The sequence below is a fragment of the Callionymus lyra genome, chromosome 16, assembly GCF_982586985.1.
Source record: "Callionymus lyra chromosome 16, fCalLyr1.hap1.1, whole genome shotgun sequence".
In the NCBI taxonomy this organism is placed as follows: domain Eukaryota; kingdom Metazoa; phylum Chordata; class Actinopteri; order Syngnathiformes; family Callionymidae; genus Callionymus; species Callionymus lyra.
The window spans coordinates 13,282,080-13,305,349 of NC_141833.1; the positions used below are offsets into that span (position 1 = coordinate 13,282,080).

The 23,270-nt window shown below is 36.4% G+C and overlaps 1 protein-coding gene across 1 annotated transcript in view; it reads right to left on the reverse strand.

Moving 5' to 3' along the window:
- dpp6b (dipeptidyl-peptidase 6b) overlaps positions 1-23,270 on the reverse strand; it is a 77,240-nt gene that overhangs the window by 9,920 nt on the left and 44,050 nt on the right. The window contains exons 3-11 of the mRNA XM_087810805.1: positions 19,856-19,954; positions 12,628-12,722; positions 12,475-12,549; positions 12,357-12,409; positions 12,202-12,283; positions 4,213-4,333; positions 1,367-1,521; positions 1,171-1,268; positions 929-1,055 (exon numbers count right to left, since the gene is read on the reverse strand). Of these exons, the coding sequence (XP_087666931.1) occupies positions 929-1,055; positions 1,171-1,268; positions 1,367-1,521; positions 4,213-4,333; positions 12,202-12,283; positions 12,357-12,409; positions 12,475-12,549; positions 12,628-12,722; positions 19,856-19,954 (905 nt within the window). The remainder of the gene's footprint in view (positions 1-928; positions 1,056-1,170; positions 1,269-1,366; positions 1,522-4,212; positions 4,334-12,201; positions 12,284-12,356; positions 12,410-12,474; positions 12,550-12,627; positions 12,723-19,855; positions 19,955-23,270) is intronic.

Here is a 23,270-nt window from a genome sequence, read left to right on the forward strand (position 1 = left end):
TGTTGTTACCGTAGTATCACGCAGCGAGGCTGCATGTTATAACTTGAGGGGTATTACAATTGAGCCGCGGGTAATACTATAGAGTAATGCTATGGAGTTATACTATGAAGTAACACTTTTGAGTAATTCTATGGGGTAATACTATGGAGTAATACTTAGGGGTAATTCTATGGAGTAATACAATAGAGTAATACTAAGTAGTAATACTATGGAGTATTACTATAGAGTAATAGTATGGAGTAATACTATTGAGAATTACTGTGGAGTAATACTATTGAGTAATTCTATGGAGTAATACTATGAAGTAATACTATGGAGTAATACTATGTAGTAATACTATGGTGTAATACTATGGAGTGATACTATAGAGTAATACTAAGCCGTAATACTAAGGAGTAATACTATGGAGTAATACTATAGACAAATACTATTGAGTAATTCTATGGAGTGATACGATGGAGTAACACTCCAAATTTGCACTATATCTTATGTATGTAATAGAATTATGTACTTGTACTCGTGTCGTTTGACTGCAGCTAGTATGTTAGCGACTAGCTAAGCTAGCAATTGTACCATTGAGTTTGAAATGTCTTTTAAAAATCTACTGTTACTGGGTGTGAAACTACAGGCTGGTAAATCATTATTTTAGTACAAGAGATTATACTTTTATTCTATAGTTTGGTCTCAATGTTAACATTTCAAATAAATAGAAACATTAGATTACTATTTAAAAAGACCTCAAAAGATACATCATGTTATTTACTCAACTATAAGTCATATTCTTATTGATATTATAATCCTTTTTATATACAATTTGACCTATTTCTACATGTCTTTTAAAGCCCACGCTGCCGTTGTGTTTGAGATGTTGGAGGTGTGATTGTTGCGTGGACATCTGGGTCACAGAGAAGCGTGAAAAATCAATCACCTTGATGCAGACCCCGGTCGTGGCCTCGCACAGCGTCAGTATTGAGTTGTTCTGCGCTCGATTCAGCCAGTTGACGGCCAGCTTAGTGCTCGTCGCCCACTTCACCATGGTGATGTAATATTCTCTCCTGTGGAAATGTCACAGAGCCGGCAGTGAGTATTGACCTCCTGCGGCGAGGCCTGTTTTTTTCCCTGCCTCCAAAAAACACAACAAGACACCTCAGAGTGTCGTCACACACACACCCGATTCGGGGGTCGTCGGGTTTCTTCATGACCACAGTGTGCAGCGGACCGTTGAGGCTCGCCACCGACAGGTGTACCACCGGGTTCTCCTCGCCGGCCTGGGAACCAGATAGGGGGCGGATCACATGACGGTTTCTGACACCGAATACACGTGTTGTTTTCAAGGGTGAACGGCAGTGCGGCGAAGCGTGTGAACCTTGGGGTAATGGTACTCCAGGCTGTTGGGGTACGTGGTCCCCGTGAAGAAGGGGACCTCCATCTTCGGTACCAAGGTGTCGTTGATGGTCATGTAGGCCAGACGCAGGCCATCCGGAGACCACCAGTGAGCCTTCTGAGTCTGCAGGATCTCCTCTGTCAAGATGACACATGAAATAGTTCAGCAAACGCTTGGGCTGCTTTACCACTTTCAACCGCGCGGTGGCGAAAGAGCACCGTTTTAAAATTTCACGGTTGATTTTTTCTTTTCCTACTGAAAAAATGATTAAAATAAAAATTAATTTATTTATTATATACATTTGTTTAGACATATGAATGTTTTAAAAAGTTTCTAAAATCACAGTGATGTGTTTGACATTGTTTCTTTACTGTTTAAATGTTTTTGTTATGGTTGATAATAATTTTAAATAACTTTATATATGAAAAGTGAGGTGAAAAAGTATAAAAGTGTGGATGTATATATAATCAACTGAACAACTGAAATGAAACGTATGAAGAATGAAGATTCATAAAATAAATTAAGAAAATGTGTGTTTAATTTTAGTGTATATAAGGAAATATCTACTATTACTATCTAGCAAAAAGGGGAAAAAATTAAGTGTTAGTTATGTTTTAACTGACTGTGCATCTGCATTAAGTGGTCGAAAATATCTAAAAACGTAATTTAGATAAACATGTTTCATCAAACGTTGTTAATATATGTGAAATATATGGAAAACAACATATAAAACAACAAAAAGACACTTTAATTACCATGATTTTCCAGATTTTAAATTGAACATTTGATTTAATCTTTCTGTTTTTTAACGGTTGCAGGGTTACAAATAACTTCCAGCTACTAGGATGTGAGAGGCTGACGACACCCTGGAAAGGTAAGCAGACAACCACTCCCACACACATACACATGATCCATCAGTCTGTTTTTGGACGGGGAATGAAAAGAAAAACAGTGTAATTAGTGTGTTAAAAATGAACGTTAATTTCCATTATTCATGCAAACAAATGATACATATGGTAGAATAATTCAAGTCAGTGTTTAAGTAACTAATGATGGTGATGAATATTCAGCCCTTATGATTATTCCACTAATAAATGGTGACGACATGAATACATGATGATACATTGAGGTAATTTGTAAACAAGAATTTAAAGTGGATAATTAATAAACGAAACCTCTTGTCACAAATGCATAATTCAAAAGCTCGTCTCATTCTATATACGACACGTCTGTCAGTTTCCACAACATCTGCCGAGACTACAGCTCAGCAGACATGAATTAATTAGTCGGAGACAAGCTCTGGGATGTTTGGAGCGGGAGGAGCACCCACACCAATCCAGCCCAGCGCTTTCAAACACTAGCAGGAACACAAGCACTCATCACATCAGCGGGGGGTGGTGGTGGTGTCAGGGTTTTAAACTGAGTCAATTAAAAGAGATTTTTTTGAGCAAAATTGTCTAGTTTTGATGAGTTCATTGAAAAGGAGATGGAGATGTGAATACGTTGGTCTGATCTGTGTGCGTCGCAGAAGCTCTAATGAAGGTTATTCTATTGTCTCTATTTGTAGCCACAGAATTCAATGTATTTTTCTACCTATCTGGCCTTTTTACTGCAAAAACTGATATCTAAGCCTTTAGTTCTTAGTCTTATTTAAAGTAAAATGATCTTGTTTGAGTTAATGATTCACAAGATTCAACAGACGAGTCCAGAAAAGTGTCTTGTTTAACCAGTTTAATGCACGGAAATTAGACCTAAATTACTCGTTTTTAATTCTGCCAATGGTGAAAGAAACATAAAATGAATAAAGTCTAAATTTAGGAAAATAAAGCAGAATGTTTTTATCTTCCTATTTGCAGGTTCTTTTTTACAGTTACCAATTCAGGTTGTTTTTTGGCTTTTAATATCTTGAAAAAAGATATGGACTTGTCAGAGGAACGTGACTGAAATTAAGTCTGTAATATTTTCTTAGATTTCAGTTTTAATTTAACTTTATCCTCTCTTACTTATTTTTGTTCCGGTTTGCTTGTTTACTTAACTTAACATATATTATGGTCAAATACAACCGAATCCTGAACTGAATGCAAGTGTCTGGAATTCATTTCATAAATTATTAAAATACAAGTTAAAATGAACACTTTTCTTTTCTACTAACGTTAGTAAACAGAAATAAAGTTTTCAAGGTCGAATTTTAGTTCATTAAAGGACGCATCCATTGACAGATTTATTAATTACTTATTACAAGCGAAAAGTGACTTGTTTTATAATAAATTTACTTATTTTCAGTTGCCTTTTTTCCAGGGTAAATATAATTAAAATCATTAAAATTAAATGAATCGAAAAATACAGTTCAAAAACTACAGTTTATATTTATTAATTAAGGTTATCTTTTTTTGGATATTTTATTCCATGTGTTGATAGATAGAATATCTGTGTTATTTATTGTCCTGGTGTCGCACTGGACTCTAGACGCTAAGAATAAATACATCGTAATCTGATGTCAGTCAAACTGCTCGTACCACAACAAGCCTTAACGGTTCTTCTCCTCCAACGACATTTACCAGCCATTAGAGCACATTTGCAACTGTTTAATTCACGGAGACTTCAACCCTTAAAGGTCATCGCCCACCAGAATGCATGAGAAGCACTTAAGTTTGCGGTTAAAAACACCTTAACCTGCACAACTTTTACCTCCTTAGCTTTCTATGATCCAATCTCTCCCTCTTCCTATCTTCTTTTGAAGAAGTGAAAAGCAGTTTAAGGATTGAGATTTGCTTTTCTATTCTGGAGCACTCTCCTGTAAGAGTGTTTTTATTTTTATCTCCCCTTACCTTCGTAAAGCCAGTCAGCGAGGCCGTTGAAAACCACCCCCTCCTTGCCGGTGGAAACCAGGCGGATTGATCGACTCGCCACCGTGGCTCTGTAGTAGATGTTATTTTCAAACACGAAGAGCTGCAGAAGGAAGAAGAGCAGGAAACACACATCAGAGCCACGCTAATGTAAATGAGGCCGAAAACCCAGATTTTCTACCTAATGATGGTAAACACGGTTGACAACCCCCGGCACTTCAGCTTGTCATCATTTCTGTGTCCGCCTCAGAGGGAGTGTGAAACCTTCTAATCCAGAGTTGGTGAACACCCTTCAGGCTCTTGAGTTCAACTCGCGAAATACAATTTTAGTTTTGCTGCTAAAGACGGTAATCTAAAACTGAACTATGAGTCTGATAGTTGAATTACAAAGAATAAAGGACAGGTACTCTTAGAGACAAATGGTTAGTAAGTGAGTAAGTAATATTTATAGAGCGTTTTTCTAGACCAAGGTCACAAAGCGCTTAAATAATCAAAAGAATATCCAATAAAATATATGCTTAAAAGGTCAAGACATTTAAAACAAACACAGGAGTCCCAGAAATTTAGGAAATGCCTGCATGAATAAAAGTGTCTTAAAATGTTTCTTGAAGGAGTCAGTAGATCATCAAACACAGAGGGAGAGGAAGATCGTTCCAAAGCTTAGGAGCATAAGCCTGGAAGTATTTCTCTCCTCTGGTCCTGAACCTTGTGCAAGGAACCATCAATAGATTCAGCTCAAGTTTGGGTGTAAGTCTGGATCAGATCACTGATGTAAGGTCTGACCATGAGTAGATCTGAAAGTAAGAACCACAATTTTAAAAATTGATCCTGAAGAGTTTTAATAATCGGGGAAATGTGAGTTCTTCTACTAGAGCGGCTCAGAATTCTTGGTGCAGAGTTTTGTATTAACTGCAGGCGAGACAGATCCTTCTTGTTAAGACATGAAAGCAAACTGTTGAGAAGATGGTGTCTAAAGTGGGATGTAATGCATGAATAAAGGGACTTTGATGTTGAATAACAGAAGGGTTTTTCTGAGGTATCATTGAAAACGCGGTCTAATATTAGTGGGAAGTCAAAATGGCGGATCACAGAGGCTGAATTGTAGTCCTTTATCTGATGTGGAAGTGTGAAAAGAGCAAAAAAAGGGAAGAAAATGTCATCTTCATTCAAATGTACTTCCTTCTTTGCGTACCGAAAATGTTGGGCTTCGATTGGTCAACACACAGCAAAGTATATGGACAAATTCAGGGTAAATCTTTGATCTGATGCTCCTGGCTGATGTGACGGGTAGGGCTGGGTATTGAACTTTGAACTTTGGTAGTAGAGTATTGAAAAACATGCTTCGTCTTTCGGTGGCAAGTTTTGATACTCACACGTGATCGAAACTTAATGCGCGATTTTTCTATACTATGCGTAATATTGGTTTCTTTTCAAACAGTACAAGTATCAGAAAATGTCCTAAAGACGCGTCAGAACTCAAGGCAAACCACACCAAACATGGTCTATCTAATCTAATAAGAGTGAATTCCTAAGGGTTTATGAAATGGCCTGATGGAAGTTTTGATAAAAGTTGGTATTGCAGCAGTTCTAAACATACCAGAGTTGATAAAGCAAGCAGTCCTGGTCTGAGCTAGAACATGTACTGAAATTAAACTGAAATTGACAAACTTTGCATCCAACAAAGTCTAAAATTTGTTGAGGAAATGGATCTCTGTGGACTGTAGACGACTTCCAATGATAAGGGACAGGGGTTTAAAAATACCTCATAGATTGTGATCTCTGAGCCCAATTTTATTTTCAGCTGCTGTCTCGAAAAGACTATTTCGGGCGGCACACAGCAGCTTTATGACACCAAAAACGAAAACTGCAGAAAGCGGAATTTTATGGCTCAGGGGACCAGTAGGGCTCCGTTAGATACTATAATAATAGTCGGCCAGAGATATTTTACACACTGTTTTAAACTGAAACAAATATTTCAATTTTGAATAAAGGATGATTCATAACTCATTGTTACACACCAATTAAATGAATTATTAAGACCATATGATTGTTTGGTACTTTAAGATATTTTCCTTTTTTTTGACATGTCATGCTTATTCAAACAAGTGCTTTTGTTAACCAGGAAGCCATTAAACCTTAAGAATCTCTTTCATTTCCAGTTCATTATTGTGTACTTTATCTCTTTTGACGGTCGTACAAGCGACAGTCGCACACACTTTCACTCTTCTGTTCAAATAAATGAGAAAAAAAAACACTTAGCAAACCTTGGAGCGTGAGTGGAAACTATATTCTTCATGTGAGATTTAACGCTTTGGAACTAAATATTTTCAGCGTCTTGAAGAACATCAATAGAAGCTCTCTTGACCTCCATGTTCCTACAATCAGCATTAGTCTGGCGGCCTTCAATTTCAGAGTTGTAAAAAGCGAGATAATGAAAGTAATGGCAGTCATTTCTCCTTCTTTGTCTGCTTCGATTCAGCTTTGTGTTGATTTATTCACTCAAGTCGCCGCCGCGAGAGAAACTCACTTTGGCAGCGATGGCTGGTGAAGGTGGAATGAAACACAGCTGATCGCTGCTGTTTGTGATTATTCTACTATTGTGATGGAACACAACAATTTAAAAAAAACAGTTAAAAGGAGGAGTCAGTGTGTTTAAAAAAAAAAAAAAAGCTTTACCAAGTAGCCACAAAATCCTTGAACCGGTTTCGTTTGAGCTTTCACAGTCTTCATGATTTTTTTGTTACTCTTTTTTTTTTCGTCTTGTGTCCGTTATGCTTTTGGTACAAAACAGCACAAAAAAATGAGTCTACTAAAACTCTTCGTTACTCGGAAAATAAGCCTACGAACCTGCAAAAATAAGTAAAAACGTAATATCTTCAGAGATATTCTTTGCAAGGTGGAAAAGACAGGAAGAACCAATGGTGTTAATTGGCAAGAAATATCACGATACGGGAGCAACATTACGATATGTATTGCGACATTTTCTGATACTTTCCGAACAAGGCTATATTTGTAGTATTGTCGAGTACTTGACTCTGGTGTTGCAGAATTTACAGACCACGTGACTCTTGACAAGGTCGTAACTGCTTTCATTTGTTTTGAAACCTAAATATGTAAAAAAAAAATCATGTTGGAGTCGACTGTATCCTCTCGTCCTCAGCCGGGAACGCTGGGATCTCGCCGTATTTCATTTTTTCCTTTAGCTGTAGAGTATGTTCAGACTGCTGCCATCAAGCGGCATAATAATATATACAATTATATATAATTTATTGGAATGTAAACCATAAAATAACTTTAATTAAAATAAATAGGTTAAAAGCAAAAAAATGGATCATAGCTGTTGAATATCGATACAGTACCGTGAACCAAATTTACTAGCCCTGCCTCAAGTTTCAGCTTGATTATATAGGCACATAATAACATTTAATTATGCTACATTTATAGCCTTCATGAAATCAATAGACAAGTCACAAACGCCGAAGTTAGCGAAGTGGCTTCTTCCAGCTAGCTTGCTAGAGTTTTAACACGGCTCTTATTGTGTCTAACTAGACTGAAGACAGCCTGGTCTTTAATGAAAACCCTCAACACACAAAGTATGAGCACTTTGAGCTCTTACTCCAGCCTGCTGGATGAAACATGAGCATCAGATGGAGGGTAAAAACCGACGCTCTGCTAAAACCTCTTTGGTCTCCATAAAAAGTTCAAAAAGCAAAAAACCCAGGAATCTTCGCGTCTCGTTTCGCTCTCATCTACAGTTGCCGTTCGAGTAAATCAAAGTTTTATATTGTGGGATCAACATCAGAGGGGAAACAGATCAATGCAGAGCTGTGTAAAAGCAAACGAATACTAGCTGTTGGCGAGGGTTGAAAAACTACCAGGGGATGAAGAGAAACCACAGGCAGCTTTCAAAGAGGCCGCGCACAAAATCTCAATGTTTGAGGGAAATACGTCTCAATCTTAGCTCAATCCTAGCCTAATTTCTACCTCCTGTGTCGGAGTCAACAACCTGGGCTCTTAATGAACATTTCCACAGTTCAGAAGCTGTTATTGACTTAAATACCGAGCTGCTGGTCACACTGGCTCCACTGCTTTCAATTGACAGGAGGATATTGATCTTGATATTGATGAGGTGTGGAGAACAAAATCTACAAAGGCAGAGCATGAGGTGCAGTCGAGCCAAGTTTATTCTAGAAAGTTGAAATGCCTCATTGTTAATAAATGAAAAAAAAATCCTATGAATTTAATTTTACTTTATAATAACTGTTGTTTAATCACAAATTAAAAAATAACATTTTACTTTTAAAACACATGTTGTCAAAATAGAAAATAAATATGGGACGCCCCTCCCCTCCTTAAAAATAATCCTTATACTTTAAGTTTGGAACATAAAAACACAAACTGAAATATTATTAATGAAAAACTTTAACAGATATTGTTATTGTAACTCGTTGAAGAATTATAAATGCACAATAATAAATACACCATAAGACAATTAAAGGATTACCTTGTCTAAACAATAAGGATCTGTCTCGCCTGCAGTTAATACAAAACTCTGCAGTGAGAATTCTGACCCGCTCTAGTAGAAGAACTCACATTTCTCTGATCCTTAAAACTCTTCACTGGCTGCCAGTTTCTTTCAGGATTAACTTTAAAATTCTGGTTCTTACTTTCAGATCTATTCATGGTCAGACCTTCCATCAGTGATCTGATCCAGACTTACACCCCAGCTCGGGCTCTGAGGTCTGTGGATCAGAATCTACTGATGGTTCCTGAACACGTTTCACATGAGAAATCCTTCCAAGTATGTATTTTAACTGTGTATCATTTTTAATTGTTAAAGCGCTTCGTGACCCTGGTCTAGAAAGGCACTTTACAAGTAACCTTTACTTACTTACTTACTTAACAAGTCAACTAGCTAAAATATTACAAAATAAATTATATTACAAATTCAAATGTATATGTAAATGAAGATCTATACAAAACAAAACCAAAAAAAAAGAGAAAAAATAATGCACTTAATCAATTAAGTTTTCTAATGACCAAAAATATGGATAAACGCCATGATTGTTCCCTAAATCCTCACTTATCTGGCAGTAAAGTCTCTCAATTGACCTCGAAGTGTTTGACAATGTTGAAATAAAGACAGAAAATGCAAGAATAGTTTTTCTCTGGACAGGAAGTGACAGATAGAGTGGGCGGAGTTAAGTGAGGAAGCTCAGGCACATGGGTGATTGATGGCTGCCTCAGAGGAGAAGACAGGGTGCTAAAAAACAACAACTTGAGATGTTTTGAGAGACAGAAGAAAACTGCAACAAAATGCTTTTGAAGGACAATCTTGTGTGGAGCCTCGCTGTGCTACTTTTGGAGATCTCTGGTGAGCAACTTTGTTATGCTCTATGTTTTTAAAAGATTGTTTTCCAAGCAACACGTCTCACTTTACAATCTATTGCTGTATAAATGAAATACACTTTATTTTGTTGTTGTGCAGCAAGTCTTTGTTACAACCCCCTTTTTTAATCGTCTATCCGTCTTTTATGTTGCGTTTCCTCTGGTCTCATCTTGAACTCTCATAGTTTCCCTCTGGTTTGATGCTGAGCCGCTTTAATTTTATTATTAATGTGTGTGGAAAAACCCTATAAAAACAGACTGTGTGTAATTGTTGTTCTCAAGTGTTTCATACAAAAAATAGCGAGGACAAGAAATCAGTTTGTTTTATTGCCGCCCGGTGTTTGGTCTGCTGGTGTTTTATGGCGAATATAAATATTCTTAATATATAATGGAACAGCCAAGTGTTTCCTTTTTAAAGAGCAACGGTTTGAAGCGGAATTGTTAGTCTTGGTGTCGACAATAATTTGCCACACTTGTCTTTTAATTGAGTTCATTATCTCTCATAAAGCTCTTCTCGTGTGTCGCCCATTTATATGGTGGGCGACCTCGGATTGCTCTGTCACGGCAGACTGACTGCTGCTGTTGAAACTGGAGGGAGATTCATTTGTGCTGCTCCTGCCTGTTTCCCCCGTTAACGCATAACAAATGTACACCAGCTTTATTTTAGAGGTTCCGCCACACTGATCCGTTTATTACGGTGAACAGGTTTAAAACGAGGCTCCCTGCAACGTCACCAGATAAACTATTACTTTTTAAAATCCTCTGTTCATCACTAACTCTCACCCTAATATCGTCTTCTCTAATTCGACACCCTTTAAATCTCATTTTCTCCTTTATTTCAGACCAACATGGCATTAAAAAAACAGGGAAAAAAAACATTCCTACTTAAAATCATAGCCAACACAATGAATAATATACATTTCCATTAAAATAAATTGAATTTATTATATTTAAAATCATGTTAATTCTCTTATAATCGTGATTGGCAATCAAAGTAGAAACACAGTTAAACTAATTTATTTTAAAAATTCTAACTTTCTAAATTGCTTTTAAAATTCTTCATTTTAGCTGGAAATATGTTTTCTCTTGAAATTATCTTGGATAGAAAGATAATTTGACATATCTCGCTGTATGTCGGTAAAATCACTATGAAAATAATTGCAGTTTCTTTTATATAAAATCAGGGAAATTATCTTATCATGTTGGCAATCGCCTAAAAACAAACCTTTGCTTTTTAAATGATTCAATTAATAGCTTGTTGTTGAAATAATGACGATAAAATCTTAAAAGTTTATAGAGGATGAGCATAGGGAGGATTATAAAAGTAAAATAGAAGTTATGTAAATAAATGTATAAAAATACATGAGTAAAAAAAACAACTAGTAAGAGAAATTAATCAATTTAAAAATGTAAAAAATGAACTACATTTATTATTAAAATGTCAATTTATTATTATTACCTTCAAAATCATAAATCATTAAAATATTTATTTTATATAACTTTAATTAAACATGTTTTACACTCGAATGAAACTAATAGTATAACATGAAAAAACCCTTTGTTCAATTTTATTTTTTAGCTTAAAAATGAACGGATGAATAGATGTTACTGATAATTATAAAAAACATGTTATATTGGATGACGTTTTTTTTTAGTTTGGCTTTAGGATCGCCAAAAGAAAAAAGAACCTAATGAGATATATATATATATTTTTATATTTTAAAAAACGTCCAAGTCGATTTTTAATTTTTTTATTGTAACTGTGCATATTGATATTTCAGATGTTTTTTAATATAAAATAAATACATTTATTTTGAGTTTAAATGAGGATAATCTCAAACATTTCTTGACACATTTGAGTTGTAATGATGATCTGAAGTGTATTGAGCCAGTTTAATCCACTACCAATCGACTCTGGCTCATTATAACAGCGTATCATAAAAAAAGTACGATTTGGACCAACTTTTCAAGCTCGTTCAACCACATGTCGCTAAAAATATTCTTGGCCCCGTTGGTCGTTTCCTGTGACGTTTCAAAGCGACATTAAACGACGAAAGCGTTTGTAATCGCGCGAGGCCTCCGTATGAACGAGGATGAATCGGTCAAGAAATGCCAAACGCCACTAAATTGAATCCCAATTAAAGACTCCGGTTAAATTTGGCCAGATGGACGCAAGTCTTGGACAAAGTGAATCCCCCGAAGTCGCCGAAAAAAACACACAATCGCACATATAAGCAGAAATACACACAAATGTCACGGGTTGTGCCACTAAGAGGCCATCTGTCGCTTTTGTTGGGGTTTTTTTTTGTTGAAAAGTTTGAAAACTCTGAAGTTTAAGTAGGCCAGTATGAATTGATTGTTTTAGCTGTGAATGAACCAGAAACGGTGGCTCCAAGTGGCTGTTTAACACTCAAATGGCAGATAAAAGCAACAAATGTGAGTCTGCCTTGGATTTACTGCGGCAATGTTGGCGAAGAAGAGAGTGCAGGGTGAGCGGAAGACTCTAAAGTGTCAAAAAAATGTAGTTTTTCACTTTTAAAAACAGATTGGAAAGGAAAATCCTTTGATTTAGAGACTTCTTACCAACTGTTGTCCTTTGGGCCCCCATCCGGCGAACTGTAGGACCGCTTCGTGCACTTCAGGGGGGCTCAGGGCCCACGTTTCCCTGCGGATAAGAGATTTTTTTTAGGATCTTGATTGAATAGTGGCATCATTTTATCTGTTTTTTTTTGTCTTACTGCGTCACCAGGCTGTAGATGATGTATTTGGCCTCGAAGGAATGTCGATAATGCTGTAGAGACGAACAAAGTCGCAGTTAGGGATCATCAAAACTCTAACACGGATGTAGTCGGTTACCATTTTCAAGTCGAAGGCGAACAGGACGTGCTGCATGTCCGGAGACACTTGGTACCGGGCGGCTTTGGATCGATCCTGAAGGGCCGATCGGGAAGAAACGTTGACTGAAAACTGACTGGCATTTTTTTAGAGAGGGAAAAAAAAAAGACTCACAAATAACTGGTACGGAACAACGATGGTTGTCTCCATTGAGGTGACGTTGAGCCGAACCACGTCTCCGTCTCTGGTGCGATAGAGCAGCTCGTCATCTGCAAAGAAAACAAGTTTATCGTTGTAGTAATTGCACCGAGCAGCGCCACTGATGTATTTCTACTTCTTAAAATGCTAATCGAGCTCAAAGCAATTACATTTCCTCTTGAAAAAATTTGAAATATGTTTCCTGTTTTTATTAATTACACTGCGGATGAAGCGCCTGTTCAAAAAGCAATTCCATCGTTTAATGAGATTTGTAAAATGCAAAAACAAATAATTTGTGTTCTGTTTAATGAGATTAATTCAGTGCAGCAGCTTCCAAATTAAAAAAGAAAATTCAACTGTGATTTCTGATGGTTTTTTGTCACGGCGTCGGAATAATCGCGGCCTTTGACACAGTTCATTGATAAACACAACTTTACCTTTTTTATTTTTTTTCAACCCGAACCCTTTTATGTTGAGGGATTTACTCCACACGGATTACGATCAAGAGCTGGCGCTGTGCGAAGCGAGACGGGGGACCGTAATTAAGTCAAATCGGTTCTCGGCGAAGATCTGAGTCGGACCTCCCGAAGAGTAATTACAGCGCCTCGGGTTTGCCAAAGTAGCCGTTTTAATTTGCTCCAAAGTCACATTTGTGAAGTGAATTCAGCCGCAGATGTCACTCGCCGATAACGTTGTGTGAGGGATGGAAACCGGGTCCAAAGACTAGCGAGCCGAACGGTGATCAAAGAGCAACCGGGATCAATTACATCCGGCTGAGAAACGAAGCCCCACGAAATATTGATGAGGACTACTGAGGTGCGGCGTTCAGATGGTCGCTGGCGCCGAACAGACGCCTATTGCATTAACTTCCCTGACGGGTAGCAATGTCACATCCACTGATTGGCAGGTTGTTGTGGGTTTTTTTTTCAGGCGCTTGTTTTCATCGCTGGTGTAAAACAAGGACACGGCGAACTTGCTAATTATGCTAATGAGGCTAATTGTTCTCAATCATGGCGGTGGAAGAACACGAGGACGGCGGTGACTTTACACGTGATTAATCCATAAAGTTTACTCACCGGTGACTTTCTTAACGGCTTTTGATATTCTGAGACTTCATTTTGTATGAAAGTATATATTTTGATTGTTTTGAAATTGTTTATATATATACAGTATATATATATATATATATATATATATACATTAATATATATATATATATATATATATATATATATATATATACATTTATATATATATATATATATATACATTAATATTTATATATTCAGCTCACAATAAGATTCGATACGATATATTCAGCTCACAATAAGATTTGATACGATATATTCAGCTCACGATAAGATTCGATACGATATATTAAGCTCACAATAAGATTTGATACGATATATTCAGCTCACGATAAGATTCGATACGATATATTAAGCTCACAGTAAGATTCAATACGATATATTCAGCTCACGATAAGATTCGATACGATATATTCAGCTCACGATAAGATTCGATACGATATATTCAACTCACGATAAGATTTGATACGATATATTCAGCTCACGATAAGATTCAATACGATATATTCAGCTCACAATAAGATTTGATACGATATATTCAGCTCACAGTAAGATTCAATACGATATATTCAGCTCACGATAAGATTCGATACGATATATTCAGCTCACGATAAGATTCAATACGATATATTCAGCTCACGATAAGATTCAATACGATATATTCAGCTCACGATAAGATTCGATACGATATATTCAGCTCACGATAAGATTCGATACGATATATTCAGCTCACGATAAGATTTGATACGATATATTCAGCTCACGATAAGATTCGATACGATATATTCAACTCACGATAAGATTCGATACGATATATTCAACTCACGATAAGATTTGATACGATATATTCAGCTCACGATAAGATTTGATACGATATATTCAGCTCACGATAAGATTCAATACGATATATTCAGCTCACGATAAGATTCGATACGATATATTCAGCTCACGATAAGATTCGATACGATATATTCAGCTCACGATAAGATTCGATACGATATATTCAGCTCACAATAAGATTCGATACGATATATTCAGCTCACGATAAGATTCGATACGATATATTCAGCTCACGATAAGATTCGATACGATATATTCAGCTCACGATAAGATTTGATACGATATATTCAGCTCACGATAAGATTCGATACGATATATTCAGCTCACGATAAGATTCGATACGATATATTCAGCTCACGATAAGATTCGATACGATATATTCAGCTCACGATAAGATTCGATACGATATATTCAGCTCACGATAAAATTCGATACGATATATTCAGCTCACGATAAGATTCGATAAGATATATTCAGCTCACGATAAAATTCGATACGATATATTCAGCTCACGATAAGATTCGATAAGATATATTCAGCTCACGATAAAATTCGATACGATATATTCAGCTCACGATAAGATTCGATAAGATATATTCAGCTCACGATAAAATTCGATACGATATATTCAGCTCACGATAACATTTGATACGATATATTCAGCTCACGATAAGATTCGATACGATATATTCAGCACACGATAAGATTCGATAAGATATATTCAGCTCACGATAAGAGTCGATACGATATATTCAGCTCACGATAAGATTCGATACGATATATTCAGCTCACGATAAAATTCGATACGATATATTCAGCTCACGATAAGATTCGATAAGATATATTCAGCTCACGATAAACTCGATACGATATATTCAGCACACGATAAGATTCGATAAGATATATTCAGCTCACGATAAAATTCGATACGATATATTCAGCTCACGATAAGATTCGATAAGATATATTCAGCTCACGATAAAATTCGATACGATATATTCAGCTCACGATAAGATTCGAGAAGATATATTCAGCTCACGATAAGATTCGATACGATATATTCAGCTCATGATAAGATTTGATACGATATATTCAGCTCACGATAAGATTCGAGAAGATATATTCAGCTCAAGATAAGATTCGATCCGATATATTCAGCTCAAGATAAGATTCGATCCGATATATTCAGCTCACGATAAGATTCGATCCGATATATTCAGCTCACGATAAGATTCGATAAGATATATTCAGCTCATGATAAGATTTGATACGATATATTCAGCTCACGATAAGATTCGAGAAGATATATTCAGCTCAAGATAAGATTTGATCCGATATATTCAGCTCACGATAAGATTCGATACGATATATTCAACTCACGATAAGATTTGATACGATATATTCAGCTCATGATAAGATTCAATACGATATATTCAGCTCACGATAAGATTCGATACGATATATTCAACTCACGATAAGATTTGATACGATATATTCAGCTCATGATAAGATTCAATACGATATATTCGGCTCACGATAAGATTTGATACGATATATTCAGCTCACGATAAGATTCGATACGATATATTCAACTCACGATAAGATTTGATACGATATATTCAGCTCACGATAAGATTCGATACGATATATTCAGCTCACGATAAGATTCGATACGATATATTCAACTCACGATAAGATTTGATACGATATATTCAGCTCACGATAAGATTCGATACGATATATTCAGCTCACGATAAGATTTGATACGATATATTCAGCTCATGATAAGATTCGATACGATATATTCAACTCACGATAAGATTTGATACGATATATTCAGCTCACGATAAGATTCGATACGATATATTCAGCTCACGATAAGATTCGATATGATATATTCAGCTCACGATAAGAGTCGATACGATATATTCAGCTCACGGTAAGATTCGATACGATATATTCAGCTCACGATAAGATTCGATACGATATATTCAGCTCACGATAAGATTCGATACGATATATTCAGCTCACGATAAGATTCGATACGATATATTCAGCACACGATAAGAGTCTATACGATATATTCAGCTCACGATAAGAGTCGATACGATATATTCAGCTCACGATAAGATTCGATACGATATATTCAGCTCACGATAAGAGTAGATACGATATATTCAGCTCACGATAAGAGTAGATACGATATATTCAGCTCACAGTAAGATTCGATACGATATATTCAGCTCACAGTAAGATTCGATACGATATATTCAGCTCACGATAAGAGTCGATACGATATATTCAACTCACGATAAGATTTGATACGATATATTCAGCTCACGATAAGATTCGATACGATATATTCAGCTCACGATAAGATTCGATACGATATATTCAGCTCACGATAAGAGTCGATACGATATATTCAGCTCACGGTAAGATTCGATACGATATATTCAGCTCACGATAAGATTCGATACGATATATTCAGCTCACGGTAAGATTCAATACGATATATTCAGCTCACGATAAGATTCGATACGATATATTCAGCTCACGATAAGAGTCTATACGATATATTCAGCTCACGATAAGAGTCGATACGATATATTCAGCTCACGATAAGATTCGATACGATATATTCAGCTCACGATAAGAGTCGATACGATATATTCAGCTCACGATAAGAGTAGATACGATATATTCAGCTCACGATAAGATTCGATACGATATATTCAGCTCACAGTAAGATTCGATACGATATATTCAGCTCACAGTAAGATTCGATACGATATATTCAGCTCACGATAAGAGTAGATACGATATATTCAGCTCACAGTAAGATTCGATACGATATATTCAGCTCACAGTAAGATTCGATACGATATATTCAGCTCACGATAAGAGTCGATACGATATATTCAACTCACGATAAGATTTGATACGATATATTCGGCTCACGATAAGATTCGATACGATATATTCAGCTCACGATAAGATTCGATACGATATATTCAGCTCACGATAAGAGTCGATACGATATATTCAGCTCACGGTAAGATTCGATACGATATATTCAGCTCACGATAAGATTCGATACGATATATTCAGCTCACGGTAAGATTCGATACGATATATTCAGCTCACGATAAGATTCGATACGATATATTCAGCTCACGATAAGAGTCTATACGATATATTCAGCTCACGATAAGAGTCGATACGATATATTCAGCTCACGATAAGATTCGATACGATATATTCAGCTCACGATAAGAGTCGATACGATATATTCAGCTCACGATAAGAGTAGATACGATATATTCAGCTCACGATAAGATTCGATACGATATATTCAGCTCACAGTAAGATTCGATACGATATATTCAGCTCACAGTAAGATTCGATACGATATATTCAGCTCACGATAAGAGTCGATACGATATATTCAGCTCACGATAAGAGTCGATACGATATATTCAGCTCACGATAAGAGTCGATACGATATATTCAGCTCATGATAAGATTCGATACGATATATTCAGCTCACAGTAAGATTCGATACGATATATTCAGCTCACGATAAGAGTCGATACGATATATTCAGCTCATGATAAGATTCGATACGATATATTCAGCTCACAGTAAGATTCGATACGATATATTCAGCTCACAGTAAGATTCGATACGATATATTCAGCTCACAGTAAGATTCGATACGATATATTCAGCTCACGATAAGATTCGATACGATATATTCAGCTCACGATAAGAGTCGATCCGATATATTCAGCTCATGATAAGATTCGATACGATATATTCAGCTCACGATAAGATTCGATACAATATATTCAGCTCACAGTAAGATTCGATACGATATATTTATCTCACGATAAGAGTCGATACGATATATTCAGCTCACGATAAGATTCGATACGATATATTCAGCTCACAGTAAGATTCGATACGTTATATTCAGCTCACAGTAAGATTCGATACGATATATTTATCTCACGATATATTCAGCTCACGATAACATTCGATACGATATATTCAGCTCACAGTAAGATTCGATACGATATATTCAGCTCACGATAAGATTCGATACGATATATTCAGCTCACAGTAAGATTCGATACGATATATTTATCTCACGATAAGAGTCGATACGATATATTCAGCTCACAGTAAGATTCGATACGATATATTCAGCTCACAGTAAGATTCGATACGTTATATTCAGCTCACAGTAAGATTCGATACGATATATTTATCTCACGATATATTCAGCTCACGATAAGATTTGATACGATATATTCAGCTCACGATAAGATTACTTGCGATATGTTCTACTTATGATACGATGTAATTTCCTAAAATGTCGAAATTATTTCAGGGCACTCTGAATTTAAGCGACATCCTGTGATATTTCCAGTCCGAAAACCAAAATATGTCCAAGCATCTGCGCTAACTGTATCCTCTCATTCTCAGTCATATTTGATTTTAAACAAACTTTATGGAAAAATAAACCATTGGAAAATCCGTTATCATTAGAATTCTTTTCTCACCCCCCTACTATAGAGTGCTACGTTTCAAAATAAAACCATTAGTTACAAGGTTGTTTTTTTTTAAACTATAAAAGTTAGAGAGTGCTGCTTTAAACTTATTGTTATCAATGGTATTTCAAATGCTAAAAAGGGTGTTGAATAATAAAGATTAAACTAATTTAATGCATGCACCAGAAGTTGGGGAAAAAGTAAACCAGACCAAATAAAAAAGTTGAATTAATGTAATTATAGAAAATTAAATTTATGAGCGCGCGATTACTAGGTAAAGGACAAAATGTTCTACAGAGAAGACAGGAAATAGAATAAAGGAGGTTGTTGGGCAAAAGCCAGAAAAGGTTGTTCTTCCAAATGTCGGGATCCTAAAATAAAAAGAGCTCGTAATCCATGCCATTTATTCCATGGATTTTCTTCTTAATTTAAAATGAAACGATGCTCAAATATTGACCTTTTCAATTCCTGAAATAGATATTAGACTTGTTTATCTCCTAATGCATGTTGCCCTGCTGCAGCTGCTGATAAATATCACCGCACCTACGAAATATTACCTCCATGTAAGCCGTCCCGACGTTTTCAGGGCTTACCGCGTCAAAATATAGCCTCCGTGACATTATGATTCACCAGAAGCAGCTTCGACGGTTGTCATGATTCGTCCGGATTTGTGGTTTTGTCGCGAAAAAATGTCAGGAATAATGCAGGAGCTCGACTCACCGCAGAGCCACTGTGCCTCCGGGTCGTGGATGTGAAGGTCTGGGCCGTAGACATCTTCTATTGTCACCTTCTTCTTCAGGGCCAGACTGTTGTCCTCACCTGTCGAGCACAATTGAAGACACGTCAAGACGCCTTTTTTTTACTGTAACAATGAATAGTCGCACATTTTACTTGTATACAAGGGAGAAAAGAACAGAGTTTACATGTCTGTCTGAAATCTTCGTGGTTGCTGACATTTGTTCGTTGCAGTTTCACAAGCCGTTTATTATCTGACTCCAAAGGTTTCAACGAAACACAAATTTGAAATTTGAGTTCTTATCTTCAAGCTAGTGGGTGAGTGTTTTACTCCTTAAGGACTTAAGCTTTAAAATATATATTGAATGCTTTAAAAGTCTATTCAAATGTTAAAAGTAGTTCTAAAGTAGGTAGATTTAAATGATGCAATTATTTATTTATTCTAATATTCCTTCAATTAATATGATCTGGCTTTTATCCTTTTATTTAGTTTAGTTTATTTAGTCTATTCTCATTTATTTCATTTATATTTACCCGGTTCTGTCAAAAGTTGTGTTTATAACGATGGCATAACATTTTCTGATTCCTATTTTTTCAACATTCCTATGAGATGTTGGTTCTTAATCAATCACTAAATGGGGAAAACCCAACATTTTCAAATATTATAACCAGATCATTTACAATGACAGTGCTTGGAAAAAAGTTAAAACTTTCAACGACTTAACATATTTACACACACAAAAGTAATTGTAATTTTATTTTGGTCTTGTTGACTGACGAAAAAAATGAAATCACTTTCTCAGACTTCAAATAATTTCACAAATTACTCTCTTTGTCTCATTCCCTCTCTGTAAACTCATCAATGCAGCTGTTTTTTAATCATTATTTCAGAGTATTTGTGGGTTTAAAAGGTCTGTTATTGTGAAGGGTCATTTGGGGGGGATTTGTTGTATGTCATGGTTGTCCTACTGCAGAAATGCTTTGGACTACAGTAATGTAATAATGTTCTAGCTTACCTTACCTTACCTTAATGACTGTTATACGATCACAAATCTTTGGCTTTCAGTTAATGCTTGCATTCTTTAGATAGGATAACATATTTGGCTCACTTTAAATTCCATTTCGTTAAGAGTTCAAGTTCAAGTACACAGCTACTGTGTACTTTGTGTTCATAAATAATGTTTCTTTGCTAAATGTCTCCGACTTCTACAAAGTTGTCCTTGACAGAACCTGTAAGAATCATTTTTTTTTTCCGAGATCGTGGGTTTCACAAAAGGCCTCAAAAAAAAACCAAAAAAAAAAAACCCTTCAATGTTGTTCTCTAAGAATGTTGCCTGAGGGTCTCGCCCACAGACGGCGGCGAGAGCACTATAATAATCCCCCCCTGCGTCTCCAGGGGTCTCGAAACAACCGCGTTTGCCATCGCTGGAGCAATTTAGAGCCAGAAACAGAAGAAAATACGCTTCTGCTGGCGCTCTATTGATCCAGGAGCAGCCGCTCACCTCAGCCCGCCTGCTTTATTTTTTCAATGGCTTCCTCCCAAACTCTCAAATCAAAAGTGACGCTGACAGCAGAACCGCAGGTGGACCGTCGCCGCCGGAACACAAATGAGTTAGTTCTGAGCGACGCAAGCAGCGAGCGTCTTCCTCGGAAACAGTGTTTTTCCCGGAGACGTGGCTGACAACTGTAGAAAATCGACGTTCCTTTGGCAGACTCGGGTCTCGACACGGAGGGAGGGTTTTTTTAAACAGTCCATCACACATTGACAAGTGTTTATTTGGCTTGAAAATTCCGAGTAAAAGCAGCGGCGGCGGCGGCGTTGTCGGAGTAGAAAGCTCATTTTGGACGGTGTAGAGTGCCGTCTGCGACGCCGTGCCAATCTGACAAATGGCTGCAGCTATTACTCCATAATCATCTCCATTAAACAGGCCCGAGCAACATTACACGTTTGAAAAGCCCATTACCTGCTGGGAAGATGACCTCGGCTCTTTGAGAGCGTCTTCTGTGCTTTTGTGATCTCAAAAAGTACATCTCCTTGAATCGTAAGATGATAAGAACCAGTGCTTCATTGGATATAATTGGACACAGGCGGAGTTTATTGAGATTTTTATAGCCAGAGACGCATTTGATTGACGTCACTGTTGATTTTTGACCGTGTTATACAAGTTTAAATTGAAATAAAGCAGCCTTTTTTTTTCAATTTTACAACATAAGATATTCCTCTATTTGGAGTTGGGTAACAGCAAGGTCGAAGTAGGATGATGCAAAAATTCTTCATATTTAATATCACAAAAGTGTCTTTATATTAAAACATTTTCTGCGAAAAATAAGCTTTAATATAATGAAAAGGGGGAACGTGTTTCATGAAACCTCATTTGAATTTTTTCAAAGTAATACTAGAAGAAGGAAAAATGTGCGGAAATTCGAGGGGGAAAAATCCTATAAAAATAACTTGTATTTAGAAAAATAAATTCAATGTAAATAAATATAAGGGTTACTTGAAAAAGATAAATAGGCTGAAATACGAGGGAAAAAAATCGCCCCAAAACCAAATGTATTCATATTTAGAAGTTTACAAAGTAAAATTGTTGTTCATCTAAAATTGTTGTCTTAAACTATATTCTAGTCTTATTGATCTCACCAGCGCCCCCTGGACACATTTTGCCTTGTTCTGCAAAGAAAATCTTTTTAAATTTCCTGTTCAGTTTTTCCAACATCATTTTTAATCCGCAACACGCACCCCTCACATTATTTAGTATAGAAATACTTGAGGAAAACAATTATTAACATTTATTTAAATTTATATTCACTAGGGGTGTTAATCTCTGTAATATAAGAGGATTCCATACGCATCTAGATACATGGGGTACGAAAGCAATTCAGGAACGATTGATTTTAAAAACAAACGATTCAGTCGTCCGATGAGTCGGTGCAAATTCCAGGAAATGGAATCAGGTCAACTGGACGTGGTTTTTGTCTGTGAAGATGTTTCGCTCCTCATCCAAGTGTCTTCATCAGTTCCAGAGACTAGCAAGTCTGACTCGCCCGCAGACATAAACCAAGTCCACTTGACCTGATTCAATTGCGTAAAAAGTGATCCTATATAGTTCCTTGTTTAAAGTAGACATTTTACATCATGAATGATCCTAAATCAATCCTAAAACTGTGATGTCATTCACCTTCATAGTGATACGAAAGTATTTTGTTTGTTTTTTACATGTGAATACAAAACCATGTCACTGTATTTATTACTCTAACACGTTACACTTTAAGAACTTTGAAAAGCCTCTCTGACGACGATAACAAACTAAATATTAAATCTTCAATACTAACACAAATTAGCGGCGGCTTGAAAATACGTTTCGTTCGCGACCGAAGCGCGGCTTCCAGCTGTATTGCT